Source organism: Rhinatrema bivittatum, chromosome 7 (genome assembly GCF_901001135.1).
Source record: "Rhinatrema bivittatum chromosome 7, aRhiBiv1.1, whole genome shotgun sequence".
NCBI lineage: Eukaryota > Metazoa > Chordata > Amphibia > Gymnophiona > Rhinatrematidae > Rhinatrema > Rhinatrema bivittatum.
The window spans coordinates 128,515,999-128,530,877 of record NC_042621.1 but is presented as its reverse complement, the minus strand read 5'-3'; the positions used below and the strand labels follow the sequence as shown (position 1 = coordinate 128,530,877).

Below are 14,879 nucleotides of genomic sequence, written 5' to 3'. Positions count from 1 at the left end.
CCTAGTTTGTAGCTGTCGCCTCTTCTCCTGGCCTAGTTTGTAATTGTCTCCCCCCTTCTCTCCCCCCCTCATGCACTGCTCAGTTTATTTATCGCCATTGTAAAACACTACATATGTCTGCTAGTGCGAAAAAATGCTAGGTATTATCAAGTCTCTCCCTCTCTCCTTTCACCCTCTGCCCATCTTCTTAGATTGTAAGCTGTTTGGGTCAGCAACTCTCTCTCCTCATCCACTGCCCAGCATCTTTTCCTTTCTCTCCCCCTCATGCTCCACCTACATAGTCCAGCACCTCCCTCCCCTCCCATTATCTCTCTCCTTCTCCCCACAATTGGCTACTCTTTAATATTCCCTAGTCCTAAATCCTCCTACCAGCAGTGGTTCCCTTCTTTGGCACAATTAAGTGCAGGCTCCTCTGGCAGCAGTGGTAGCAGCAGGCAGGTCCAGTGCACCTGGGCGCCAGGCCCCAGGAAGGGAACATAGGTGGGAACGTTTCAGTTGTGGTCATCCTTAGGAGTGGAGGGGCAGTGGCCCATGCTCTCATGAAGTTTCTCTTTCTATCTATTTTTGCCCCCCCCTCTCCAGGATGACTATCCCTTTTTCCTGAGCCCAGGGCTCTCCCTTTGCTAGGCATCTTATTCAGCAGAGAACAGCCATTTGCTTCTTGCTCCAGACCCTCCTGGGCCTAGGCAGGTGCAGGGAATGGAAAGGGAAGGGGTGAGACTGAGGCTGGAGCAGATACATTTAACTAACTTTTTATTGGCAAAGCAATTTTTACATGTGTTTGCAAAGTGATACATAAATTGGTTAAAGCAAAAATAAATAAAAAAAGACTAAATAATGATAACATGAAAATTTCAGGGAGGACAAGGACAATTCTTAGGTTCTGGTGCTGGTCTATATTATCCCTGGTCTCATCAAGTTTCTGGCTTGGTGGCAGGCTGTCATTCTGTTTTCTAATCCAGCTCCACCCATCCTGTTGTTTCTCACCTCTCCCAGGCAGCCTGCAGTGAACAGGAAGAGCGGGCAAGGCACACTGACGTTCCCAGGTGCCCTCAGAGATTCCATACCCAGTCACAGGTCAGCAGGGGAGGGGGAATTTGCAGTTCTCAGCCTCTGCCACATTCTTTTTTAGTCTGTTCCTTTATTTTCTTACCCTGTTATTAAATCATTCTATATATTACTTTGGCAGTACAAGTAAAATTGCCATGCCAATGAAGTTATTTGAATCTGGCTGTGGGAAAGCTGCCTCAGCAGAGTCTGAAAACTTGCAAACTGCCTCTTCCTCCTCCCCTTGCTTCTGCTTAGCTGTAGTTCAAAAAGCCTCATTTTTCCAGTCCTAAACCGCAAGCTCTTTGGTGGCTCACCACCCCCATCATTTTAAGTAGGTAGTACCTGTGCACTAATAACCCTACGGCCATGAAAAACGCTGAAAGCTGTACACATAAAAGCTTCATACAGCACTAGCACATTCTATGTATGTACGTCATGTTTTTGTCTATTGCACCTTTTAAAATTAAATGTATAATTTAACAGTCTTTATCTTAGTCACAGGTCAGATTAATCATCACTAAACTCTTAGCCATTACTATGAAACGATGTTACCGAGATCATCAGGCACCTCCATTACTAATAATAGGAACAGTTGCATGTACAATTTACCATATGTGCCTATATGTAAACCATTGTGACGGTATTCTACTAAACGACGGTATAGAAAAGATGTTAAATAAATAAATAATGATATTTTATGGCTGCTTTAGAATACAATGTGAAAGCCCGGGTGGGCTAAACCATCTTGTACAGAGAGCACCAGCCTCTCCTATCTCGCTCTTGCTTTCCCTTCTATACATACCATCATTGGTTATTCATTTTAGTGAAAGATCTGGCCGGGTGAGGGAGAGACAAGCATGGATGAGCCATAAAGTTTAATAGCTGCTATTCTCCCTATCAGCTTTTAGTTAACTTAGCCCATATTTCAAGTTCTGCCTTCGTCTTTTCTGCCATGAGTGTGGTTTAGGTTAACGGGTGTGTGTACCCCTAAGTAATCTAACTTTTGTTGTTGATACTGGGAGGGGCCCTTGTCCTTGGCTTAGTGTGTGCATTCAGTCCTTACAGCCAGAGCTGTAGTTTTATTTGCATTTACCTTGCATCCTGACACCACTGAGAATTGTTCTGTCTCCAGCAACAAAATGGGTGGGGAAGTCTGGGATCTTGCATAAAAATTGTCATTTGCATACATGGAGATCTTGTGCTCTGCATGATCGGTTCTCATCAATTTTGTATCTGTGTGTTTTTACACAGGGAAGTGTAAGGGGACAATCTCATAATATAATTTGGCTACCAGACTTTTTTTAGTTGTTGATAACCAAGAAAATTGAATGTGTGCCATTCTGGCTGTATGTGCAGCAATGTTATAGTCTGGGAATTTACATCCATGTTATGGCCTGCACTGTATACAGTGTGACATGTCAGCAGAGATGTAGATGACATAAATTTAAGTCTCTTTTCTGTTGCTTTTTATTGTAGATTGGATCACACTTACCTAAAACTGCTTTCTGCAACATGTTGAAAGATAACACTGTTCTACAAAAACTGGACCTCCGCAGCTGCTCTGATTGGCTAACCGACAAGGACTTGCTTCCCATCATTGGCTCAAACCATCACCTCTTGCAGATCAACTTAAATAACTGCACTCTGCTGACGCGCCAGTCCCTGGTGGCAATATCACTGAGCTGCCCCCACCTGCAAGCCATTGTTTTGGGTCACTGCGAGTGGGTAGATGGCCTGTCCCTTCGGAGCTTGGCAGATCACTGCAAGGACTTGGAATCTGTGGACCTCACAGCATGCCGGCAACTGAGGGATGAAGCCGTGTGCTACCTGGCGCAGAAGGGCCACCGGCTAAAATCCCTCTCGCTGGCTGTGAACGCGAATATTAGTGATGTTGCTGTGGAGGAGACAGCCAAGTGCTGTCGAGACCTGGAGCACTTGGATCTGACAGGATGTCTGCGGGTCAGGAATGAAGCCATCAGGTGCAGAGGCCTGGAAACCATGTCTGGCTGTGATGAGATTGGGGTGGGGGGGGGGGGGGGGGTGTTCTGCTTGTTGTTAGAAAGGAGACCCCTTCACGAATACATTAAATGGATTTCCTCTTGGTGGGGTGGGAAACACAAGACATTTGTTGGGCACTGGAAGGTTCTCTTTAGTATTACAACTCTGTCATCCAGAAATATTTTCCAAGCTCAAACTGAGCATTTCCTGGTGTGTAGCCAGATGGACTCAGGACCAATGGGTATTGTGCTCTCTTGATAGCAGATGGGAGACGGAGTCAGATTTCAAAGCTGATGTAAGTAATGTCTTAGCTCTTCAGTATTTCTCCATCTCCATAGCAGATGCGGACACTATCTCAAACAAGAATAGTGTAACACTTACAGGAAGAAAGAAAATTTATCTTAAGAAGAGAGCCCTGCTTCTCCTGCGGTGAAACTTAACTGTCCCTCCCGCAGTCAAGACTTTCCTGTGGTGATTTTCGATATCCCTCAGAGGTGAGCCTTGGTCCGACGGCTGATTCCCAGTGTGGACTTAGCCCCCAGGGTGGCTGAAAGGCAGCGGCTGCTGATTCGAGCACGGCGATGAAGGTATTTCCCTCCCCCCCTGCAGCTGGAGACCTCACGGTACACGACCGGTAAGTGCCGAGACCAGGTAAGGTAGAAACCTTTACTTCTAAGTCTCCGGTCTGCAAGACTTGAATAGCCGTACCGTCCTTCCTCTGACAAGGCTTTAAAATCGGGTCGAGCAGCCCTACTTGGGCAGGCCCCGATTCGGTACAAGGGTCCAAACACATTGAGACCCTCCAGGGGGGGGGGCGGGGGCGGCGCCCTCTTGCCTTCGGGGTCATCGCAGCCATTTTCCCCCCCTCAACCAGTGGTACGTGCGGGGCAGGCCGGAGGCCCGAAGCACCTAACTTAAGCGCGTATCTACGGGGTGAGCACACAGTGACGCGCACAACTAGGCCGCACACACAGCGACACGCACAACTGTGTGCATAAGTGTGCCGCGCGCACAAACTCCGTTGCATGTACAAATTGTGCGCACTTCGTGCACATAACTTCTGCACATCCAACGCTCACAACTAAGCGCATCCACGCACATAACTCCACGCACGGGCGAGTTTCTAAGCCCTACACGCGCACAAATAATGGTACTGCCATCCAAGAAAGCCAAGGGACCCTTCCTTTGCCCAGCCTGCCACTTAAGAGCCGCACAGCCTGGATTGGAATCCCTCCTGTGCCAACAGTGCGAACAGAACCAGGGAGAACCAAATCAAAGACCCTCTACAGCCAGGAGAGGGATCCGGTACCACTGATGATGGCATCCCGGACCTAAGTATTTCTAACTCTGTGCCCCCACATGAAAATTCCTCTGGGGCTACCACTACAACCGCTCCTGGGATCAACATGGATCCAGGAACCTTCTCCTGGGTGGAATTTTTCAAAGGGCTGCAAACCTTTATCCAGGCACAAACAGCCCCTGCTGCCCACCTGACTCAAACCCTGCTGGAAGCACAAGCCCTTCCCAGCACCTCCCGGGCTTCTCAAGACATGCCTCTCCTAACCAAGAGCCTCTCTGGGGATCCAGATACCTCAGAGGACGAAACAGACTCCCTGGAAGAAGGAGAAATTCCCCCAGGGATGGAGTCATACCGTACCATGCTCCGATTCTTCCACAAGGACGAATTACCAACCCTAGTGTCCCAGACTATGAAGACACTGGGTCTTCTAGGCACGGAACCCACAGCGGAACCAAGGAAGAATCCCATGCTGGTGTACCTCCGTAAGGCCTCATGCTATTTTCCTATGTTCTAGCCCATTAAGGAACTGATTGACCTGGAATGGAATGCTCCAGAGGCCACTTTCAAAGGGGGGCGGGCACTAGAAACCGTATACCCGCTGGAACCCACGGCTAAAGAACTATTACGTTTCCCCAAAGTAGATGCTATGATCTGTGCAGTCTCAAAACGCACTACAATCCCAGTGGCGGGAGGAGCGGCACTGAAGGACGCCCAGGATAGAAGGCTGGAAGCCATCCTTAAGCCCTCCTTTGATGTATCGGCAATGATGCTTCAAATTGCTTCCTGCTGCTCATTAGTGGCACGTTCCTGTTTGATCCTCGCCAGAGACACAACCACGCCCGGAGAAGCGATGGAGCCTGCGGTCTCCTTCCTCACCGATGCTACCACAGACCTCGTGTGCACCTCATCCAGGGGTGTCGCCGCCGCAGTTGGGGCAAGAAGACAATTATGGCTCCAGAATTGGTCGGCTGATGCAATTTCCAAAGCGAACCTCACAAAAATGCCTTTTAAAGGATCCCTCCTGTTCGGGAGTGAACTGGAGAAATTAGCCAACAAATGGGGTGAATCTTCAGTACCCTGATTACCTGAGGACAGGAGCAAAAGAACATATCAGCGCTCCTCCCCCAGAAGAACCAAGGGTAGAAAATCGCCGCGCTTTAAACCTTACAAGAATACACAGTCCCAAGCACCTCATCCTTCAGGAAGGTCTCAGTCCTTTCGGAACAGGCACATTAAGAGAGGAGCAAGCTCAGGCAGGTCCCGGCCGTACCCCACAATGAGAAGATGCAGACCCATCCACAGGAAGAAGACGTGGGGCAGACTTACCCTCTTCTACCAAAGATGGGTCGAGATAACTTCGGACAAGTGGGTCCTAACTATTATTCGTGAGGGGCACTCGCTGGAATTCCAAAGCATCCCCTCAGACAAATTTATGAGATCACCGTGTCACTCCCACTCCAAGAGACTGGCAGTGGAAACCACACTAACAAGACTACTCAGCCTGAAGGCAATAGCCCATGCTTCAATAAAATACTGGCTACTGTTCCATCTATTTTATCATTCCCAAGAAATAAGGAACATTCCGGCCCATCCTGGACCTCAAGACCGTCAACCGATACCTGAAGGTACCACACTTTCACATGGAAACCCCTCGCTCCGTTATAATGGTGGTACAACCGGGAGAATTTTTAACCTCCCTAGACCTATCCGAAGCCTACCTTCATATCCCGGTCCATCAATATCACCAGTGCTTCCTGCGATTTGCGATACTAGGCCATCATTATCAATTCAGGGCGCTACCCTTCGGTCTAGCTACCACCTCCAGAACCTTCACCAAAATCATGGTGGTAGTGGTGGCAGCACTGAGGAAAGAAGGAGTCCTGGTATATCCTTATTTGGATGATTGGTTGATCAGGGCAAAGTCTTCAGAGGAGAGAATCGCCACGCGACCACCAGAGTCAAGAATGTACTACAAGAACTCGGGTTGGTCGTGAACACAACCAAGAGCTGTCTACAGCCCTCCCAGTCACTAGAATACCTGGTAGTCTGGTTCGATACCAAACAGAACAAGGTCTACCTTCTCCTCCATGGAGAAGGAAGCTGATGGGTCAATTACAAAAACTGTTGACCTTGGTCCGCCCCAAGGAAAGGGACTACCTTCAAGTCCTCGGCCTCATGACATCAACTCTGGAAGTTGTTCCGTGGGCAAGGGCCCATATGCAGCCGGCACAACGTTCCTTACTGTCACAGTGGAATCCAGTGTCCCAGAATTACTCAATTCGTCTTCAGCTACTGACAGAGGTTCGGGGCAGCTTCAATGGTGGCTACAGGAAGAACACCTAAGTAGAGGCATAAACCTATTCGCACCGAAGTGGATCTTGCTCACCACAGACACAAGCCTGCGAGGGTGGGGAGCCCACTGTCAGGAACTGACGGCCCAGGGACAATGGAACAAGGAAGAGGCGGGATGGAACATTAACCGCCTGGAAGCTCGAGCGGTCAGACTAGCCTGCCTACAATTCAGCCATGGACTCCGAGGTGAGTCTGTCAGTCATGTCGGACAACGCAACGACCGTTGCCTACATCACCTGACAGGGAGGAACCAAGAGCCAGCAGGTGTCTCTGGAAATAGACTCCCTCATGGATTGGGCGGAAATAAATTACAAGGGATTTTGGTCTCCCACATTGCGGGAAAAGACAACATCTCTGTGGACTACCTCAGCAGAGAAAGCCTAGACCTGAGAGAGTGGTCGCTGGTGGAACAGCCTTCCAGCTGATAGTAAATCGATGGGGTCTCCCAGCCATGGACCTACTAGCAACTTGTCGCAATGCCCGGGTCCCCAGATTCTTCAGCCGCAGACGACAACCAGAATCTCAGGGAATCGACACTCTCGTCCAGAACTGGCCAGAGGAAAGCCTCTTGTACGCCTTCCCACCCTGGCCACTACTGAGTAGGGTCATCCACAAGATAGAAATAGTCCCCTATGGTGTTCTACAAGTCGCCCCGCATTGGCCAAGAAGACCATGGTACGCGGACATGCGAAGAATATTAGTGGGGAATCCTCTACGTCTGCTGCCATACAGAGACCTTCTTCAGCAGGGACCGATCTCCCACGAAGACCCGGCTCAGTTCTCTCTTTCGTTATGTCCCTTGAGAGGACTAGCCTAAAGAAGCGCAGCTACTCAAAAGCCGTGATTGACACCCTACTTCGAGCATGCAAGTTCTCCACATCTCTGTCTTACAAACGGATCTGGAGAGTATTCGAAGCTTGGTGTGAAGACCGCGGCCTCCTCCCGAGGATAGCCAAGATTCCCACGATCCTAGAATTCCTACAGGATGGCATGCAGAAAGGGTTGTCCCTCAATTCCTTCAAGATCCAAGTCGCAGCACTGGCCTGTTTCAGATCCGAAGTGGATGGCATCAGACTATCAACTCATCCTGATGTGTCTCGCTTCCTGAAAGGAGTCAAACAACTCCGACCACCACTAAAGTGGCCAGTGCCTCTATGGAACCTCAACCTAGTACTAGACTTCCTAGCAGGGGAGTCCTTCAGATCGAGCGCCCTGTCTCTACATCTCTTGACCTTAAAGACAGCGTTCTTGATCGCAATATGCTCAACCCGGCGCATCTCCGAACTTCAAGCATTATCCTTTCGGGAACCGTTCCTCGGGTTCACCCCGGGCACCATACAGCTGCGTATGGTACCATCCTTCCTTCCGAAAGTGGTTTCCCAGTTCCATATGAACCAGTCCATATCCTTACCATCACCAGATGAGCACAGGGATTCGGAAGACTCACACCTCCTTCGCCACCTGAATGTCGGCAGAATCCTAGTCCAATACCTGAAGAGATCGGAATCCTTGCGCAAAACTGACCAACTGTTCGTTCTTCACAGTGGGAAGAAACAAGGGGAAGCGGCATCGCGGGCCACCATAGCCTGCTGGATCAAAGAAGTAATTAATGCTGCCTACAGAGAGGCAGGAAAACCATTACCTCTACAGGTCAAGGCGCTTTCTACAAGGGCCCAGGCAGTCTCCTGAGCTGAAACCAGACTGCCTTCACCAGACGAGATCTGTCGGGTGGCAACATGGTCCTCCCTACACACCTTCTCCAGGTTTTACCGCTTGGATATTCAGGCCAAGGAGGATACAGCATTCGCAAGGGCAGCACTAAGTGGGCCACGAGCAGCCTCCCACCCTATAGGGGAATAGCTTTTGTACATCCCATTGGTCCTGAGTCCATCTAGCTACACGCTAGGAAATGGAGAAATTACTTACCTGATAATTTCGTTTTCCTTTAGTGTAGACAGATGGACTCAGCATCTCGCCCATGGCTGCTCCAGAAATAGAGAACCTTGGATATCAAATTTTGAGACTGAACAAGTACAGGTAAGCCATGGCCTACCTCTGATCCAAGACACATGCAGTTGCCCAGCTGTTGGCATTATTGTTTCAGTGCGGTCTCCAGTTTCAAAGGTTTTATATATATAATCAGTTGAAACAGTTCAAGGTTAATCAAGCGTAATCAAATATTAAGCAACATATATCCACACTGGCTTTTCGAAGACAATACTGAAGAGCTAAGCACGCTAAACGGGTATATGTAGGCTGACGTCAGCTTTGAAATCTGACTCAGTCTCCCATCTGCTATCAGGAGAGCATTGGTCCTGAGTCCATCTGTCTACACTAAGGAAAACAAAATTATCAGGTAAGTAATTTCTCCATTTTGCCACAAAGCTCTGGAATTTCCTTCCTTTCTGAGCTAGCATAAATGCTGTTCCAGAGAGACACAGGGAGTACTCTGTGCTGAGCTTTAATCCCAGAAAACAATTTAGAGAAATATCAGATAGTGGTTTTACCTCCTTTGCTCAAAGACTTTGTATGATTTTGGGGGGGTCATTTCCTACCTGCTTGTCCCATTCTCAGTTTCCTAGTTATTATTCATATAAATCTTGCTCCTTTTTTCTCTGAATTGGAAGTAAAGAAATATGCTTCCAGATTGTCCACATCAGTGGTGGATGCATGTTTGTGTCTAAAGTGCTCATCTGTGAAGCATGTTGGGAATTTGAGTGAATCGTTTTATATTACATAGACAATTAGTACATTATTTTGATGATATAATTAGTGATAAAATGTAGGAACCCAAATACCACTCATAGAGCTTTGGTCTGCTCTGCTCTGCCTACTACAACCTTTTTCTTTTATTTCTTTATTTAAAAAATACTACTTTATTGCATTTCTGATTACATCTCTCAAAACAATTTTAGATTTATATTCTTTCTCCTAAGACAAACAGGATGGTAGTCCTCACCCATAGGTGACATCAACGGATGGAGCCCGACACTGTCCATGGGTCAACATGGGGTCCCTCTTCAGTCTCTTCTTTTCCATGCAGCTGTCCTTTCTCGATTGTGGAACTTGTGTTTTTTCTTCAACTTCTTCCTGGCTTTAGTTAGTCTGACGGCGGTAAGTTTTCATTCGGTATGGTTGGTTCTCAGTTGCTTAGTCCTTCCATGTCCGCTGGTCGTCGATCGCTCACTGGTCCTTTTTTCATCATGGTGTTGGGTTTTCATCGGTGCCCTCGGACTATGCCCTTACAGATCTGAACGAGGTGTGTATCCTATGCCTGGGGGCATCGCACACATTCAGGGCTATCGTTTCTGCAACCAGATGACCTCCAAGGGCCAGCATGCTCACCTGGACAAGATGGAGTAGCTGTTCGGATCAAAGAAGTCTGAGCCCTCGACCCTGATGACTGGGGCATTAACTCCAAGGGGCCGTGGGGAACCGATGGGACACAGATGCCTCGGTGACCACCCTTCCACTGGGGCCTCCGGGGGAGGGGGGGGCTGGAGACTGGCTTTCATCAGTCTTCTCTTGCTCAAGGACTTCTAGATCTTCGCCTTCCTCCTCGGCTCTGGGGAAAGACCAGGCCACGCACTGTGGGGAAACATCGCCACCAGTCTCCGTCCTTGTATGGTAACAAGCTCGGGTTGGCACCGGCTTCTGCTGTGATACTCCTGAAGCGACCCTGAGGCAAGGCGGTACCACCCTCCATCGAATCCAGGGGTCTGAGGCGTTCCCCACTGATTCCGGTGCTGGGTATCAATCTTTCTCAGTGCTCTGAGGGAGATCTGGCAATACTTCCTCCTCCTCAGTCCATCCTGTTGGCGGCAGCCTTCGAGGAGGAGCTGTAATGCAGGTGTACTTGGTGGTTATTTGAGCCCTGCAGGGCATTAAACTGCCAGCCCCACCGCTGCCTCCACCAGAGCCTGCACCCTCCATGTTGGTGCCGCTGCTGGAGCGCCTCGATGCTCTTCTTGGCATTCTCCCCATGCAGGCGATGCCGTGCCCGGGGTGCCATTGATACCTTGACAGGCACCATTGCCTTCTCTCTGTGCTATCCCTATTGTGGGTTTCTTTGAGGAGGGAAGGCCCTTCGATGCCAGAGGCCTGGTCCGGTTCCAGGTACTTCGGGGCCCAGGCCGCGGGACCTAGGAAGGGCCCCACCACTGGCGTCTCCATGTGATCTTAGTGATGATAACGCCCCTTATGACCCATGGGGGGGATGATTCATAGAAACATAGAAATGACGGCAGAAGAAGACCAATGGCCCATCCAGTCTGCCCAGCAAGCTTTCACACTTTTTTCTTTTTCTTTTTTTTCTCTCTCTCTCTCTCATGCTTATCTGTTACTCTTGGCATTTAGTAAACTTTTGGTTCTATTTCCCATCCACCCCTGCCATTAGTGTAACCTTTTGGTTCTATTTCCCTTCCACCCTCGCCATTAATGTAGAGAGCAGTGCTGGAACTGCTTCTAAGTGAAGTATCTAGTTTAATTGGTCTTCCTCTGATGACTCCAAAGGAACTTGACCTTTGTTGGTTTTGTGCGGGCATGGCAGCAACCATTCCGTTTCAACTTCTGACAAAAGAGGATGCCAGACAAAAGATGCTGGAGGTCCTCCAGTTTGTGGACACCCCAGAAGAGGTGGTGGCTGTTCTCGTCCGTGAAATATTCATGGAGGTGCTCCTTAGAATTTGGGAACACCCCATTTCTGTGTCTCCGATTAATAAGAAGGCTGATGGGGTGTACTTGGTCCAGCACTCTATGGGCTTTGAGAAGTATCAACTCCCACACCAGTCGGTTGTGGTGGAGTCTACCCTCGAGGGCCAAGCGTTCTCACACCCATGCCTCCGCTCTCCTGGGGCGGAACACAGGGCACTGGATGTGCTGGGCTGGAAGGTTTTTCAGGGCGCCATGCTGATTGCCCGTATCACCTCCTACCAACTATATATGATGCAGTATTCTTGTAACAGCTAAACATGGCTGAGCGCCTGCCCCAACAGCAGCAAGACGCTTTCTTGATGGTCGTCTGGCAGGGTCTTGAAGGTAAACCACACAAACAGAGAACCAAATATGTCATCACATCAAAGACTTAAATAAACATTTTTGTATGTTTATATTTAAGAATAATACATCCTATTTAGACAGTATTAATTATCTAACCATTCAAACCCATTCATTCATTAAAAACATCAACCAGTGAACCCCACGTTGGCAGTTGTAAATTCTTTTAAAAAAATACACATCTTAGGCAGTGTTTAAATCAACAAATTTACAAATCTCTTAGATTTGAGCAAAACAGAGATGATAATAATATGCATAAATCCATTAAACATTGGGAACTTCCCTGTAATTTTTCTCAAATTGGAACAAATTCCCTTTACCCTAATACAACTATCTAACTCAGTTCCTCAACACCCTGCATTCAATTATTATCCCCACTCTTTACCTAATATGAATAATTATTGCAAAGCGCTGTCTTGATGCCATACGTTCAAATCACTGCCTAGATGCCATTCATTCAGATCCTTCTCCGCCATTCACACTGCTGTTCACCACTGCCTCAATGCCGTTCACTCGAATCCACTCAGCCGTTCACAACCGGGTGGCGATGTGGTACATCAATAAGTAGGTCGTTTCTCCTGTGACAGGAAGAGGTGCAGATTTGGTTGTGGGCTCTGCTATTACTAGCTTCAGTAGCATGGGATATACTTAGTTTTTGGGTACTTGTCAGGTACTTGTAGCCTGGATTGGCCACTGTTGGAAACAGGATGCTGGCCTTGATGGACCCTTGGTCTGACCCAATATGGCAATTTCTTATGTTCTCTGTCCCAGGATTTGATGCTCTGAACTCTGTATCTGGCCAGGATGGAAAATCTGGTGGCGGACAGGCTGAGTCAAGCCTTCTGGCTCCACGAGTGTTCAGCTTGGAGAAGAGACGGCTGAGGGGGGATATGATAGAGGTCTTTAAGATCATGAGAGGTCTTGAACGAGTAGATGTGACTCGGTTATTTTCACTTTCGAATAATAGAAGGACTAGGGGGCATTCCATGAAGTTAGCAAGTAACACATTTAAGACTAATCGGAGAAAATTCTTTTTCACTCAACGCACAATAAAGCTCTGGAATTTGTTGCCAGAGGATGTGGTTAGTGCAGTTAGTGTAGCTGGGTTCAAAAAAGGTTTGGATAAGTTCTTGGAGGAGAAGTCCATTAATGGCTATTAATCAATTTTACTTAGGAGATAGCCACTGCTATTAATTGCATCAGTAGCATGGGATCTTCTTAGTGTTTGGGTACTTGCCAGGTACTTGTAGCCTGGATTGGCCACTGTTGGAAACAGGATGCTGGCCTTGATGGACCCTTGGTCTGACCCAATATGGCAATTTCTTATGTTCTCTGTCCCAGGATTTGGTGCTCTGAACTCTGTATCTGGCCAGGATGGAAAATCTGGTGGCGGACAGGCTGAGTCAAGCCTTCTGGCTCCATGAGTGGTCCCTAAACCAGCCAGTGGCGGATTGGATCTTCCGTCTCTGTGGAACCCCGGAGGTGGATCTGTTCGCATCCTCCTGCAACAGGAAGGTGGATCAATTCTGCTTCCTGCACAGGGCGGACGACAGACCAGCCTCTGACGCCTTTGCCCACCAGTGGGGCAAGGGCCTTCTGTACGCGTATCCTCCGATTCTTCTTCTGGTGACGAAGAATCCTCCTGAAACTTCGACGGGGGGGGGGGGGGACACACGACTATGATTCTCATAGCCCCCTCACTGGCTGAGACAGATTTGGTTTCTTCTCCTCCGGGAACCAATCAGTCTGGGGACTTCCCCAGACCTCATCACACAGGATAAGGGCAGGCTGTGCCACTCCAACCTCCAGGCCTTATTTCTGACAGCTTGGATGTTGAGGTTAATTCTGCAGCCACTTGAACTATCTGATGAGGTGTCTCTAGTCCTGGTGGCTTCCAGGAAACCTTCCACTAGGAAGTCTTATGGCCTGAAATGGAGGAGGTTTTCCGTGCGGTGTTAGCACCACGGCTTGGATCCGTTCTCCTGGTCTACAGGGAAACTGTTTTATTAGCTCCTGCACCTCTCGGATGCTGGTTTAAAAACCAACTCCATTAGCATACACCTGAGTACTGTTGGTGCCTAGCACCAGGGTGTGGATGGTTCACCCATCTCTGTGCAGCTTCTTGTGGAGCACTTCATGCGGGGTCTGCTTCAGTTGAAGCCCCCCCCTGTGACCTTCCGCTGTATCTTGGGACCTCAGTTGTGGTGTTGGCTCAGCACGTGAGGGCTCCCTTTGAGCCGCTGTGCCCTCAAGTACCTGACCTGGAAGGTGATGTTTCTGGTAGCGGTCACTTCAGGCCTTGGTGCCATATCCACCCTATCCAAAGTTCTTTCATGATAGGGTGGTTCTGCACTCACTTCCTAAGTTCCTGCCTAAAGTGGTGATGGATTTCGATCTTAACCAGTCAATTGTCCTGCCCACCTTTTTTCGCAAGCCTCATTCAGACCAGGACGAGCAAAGTTTGGATCGCAAGAGAGCCTTAGCTTTCTTCCTGGAGCGGACAGCAGGCTATAGGCAGTCCACGCAACTCTTCATCTCTTTTGACAGGAATAGATTGGGAGTTGCTGTTACTAAGCAATCTCTGTCCGACTAGTTGGCCAATTGCATCTCCTCCTGCTTCACTCAGGTGGGACTGCAGCTTGGGGGCCAAGTCCAGGCTCATTCTGTCAGAGCCATGGCAACTTCTGTGGCCCACTTGCGAGTGATCCCCATGGAGGAGATCTGTAAGGCTGTGACGTGGCGTTCTCTCCACACCTTCGCTTCTCACTATTATCTGGACAGGGATGGCTGACACAATAGCATTTTCAGCCAGTCCATCCTTCGGAATCTCTTTCAGCTGTAGAACCCAACTCTTCCTGCCTAAGGCCCATTGTTTGGGTTCAGGCTACCTCCCTCTGTTACCAAAAGCACCAGTATTGTGCCCATTGGCACCTGGTTAGGTGTCTGTTGGTCTTATCATTGTGCAGGAGTAGCCTTTAGCTAGGGATTCACCATTTTGTGAGGACTACCATCCTGCTTGTCCTCAGAGAAAGCAGAGTTGCTTACCTGTAACATCCTGCTGTCCTAGAACACCTGTTAGTCCTCACGAAACCTACCTGCCACCTTATGGAGGTGGGTTTCTCCT

The 14,879-nt window shown here is 48.8% G+C and overlaps 1 protein-coding gene across 1 annotated transcript in view; it reads left to right on the top strand.

Moving 5' to 3' along the window:
* The window catches only part of FBXL15 (F-box and leucine rich repeat protein 15), a 52,168-nt gene that overhangs the window by 30,224 nt on the left and 7,065 nt on the right, over nt 1-14,879 (top strand). Inside the window, exon 3 of the mRNA XM_029609112.1 lies at nt 2,527-3,029. Coding sequence (XP_029464972.1) covers nt 2,527-3,029 — 503 coding nt within the window. The remainder of the gene's footprint in view (nt 1-2,526; nt 3,030-14,879) is intronic.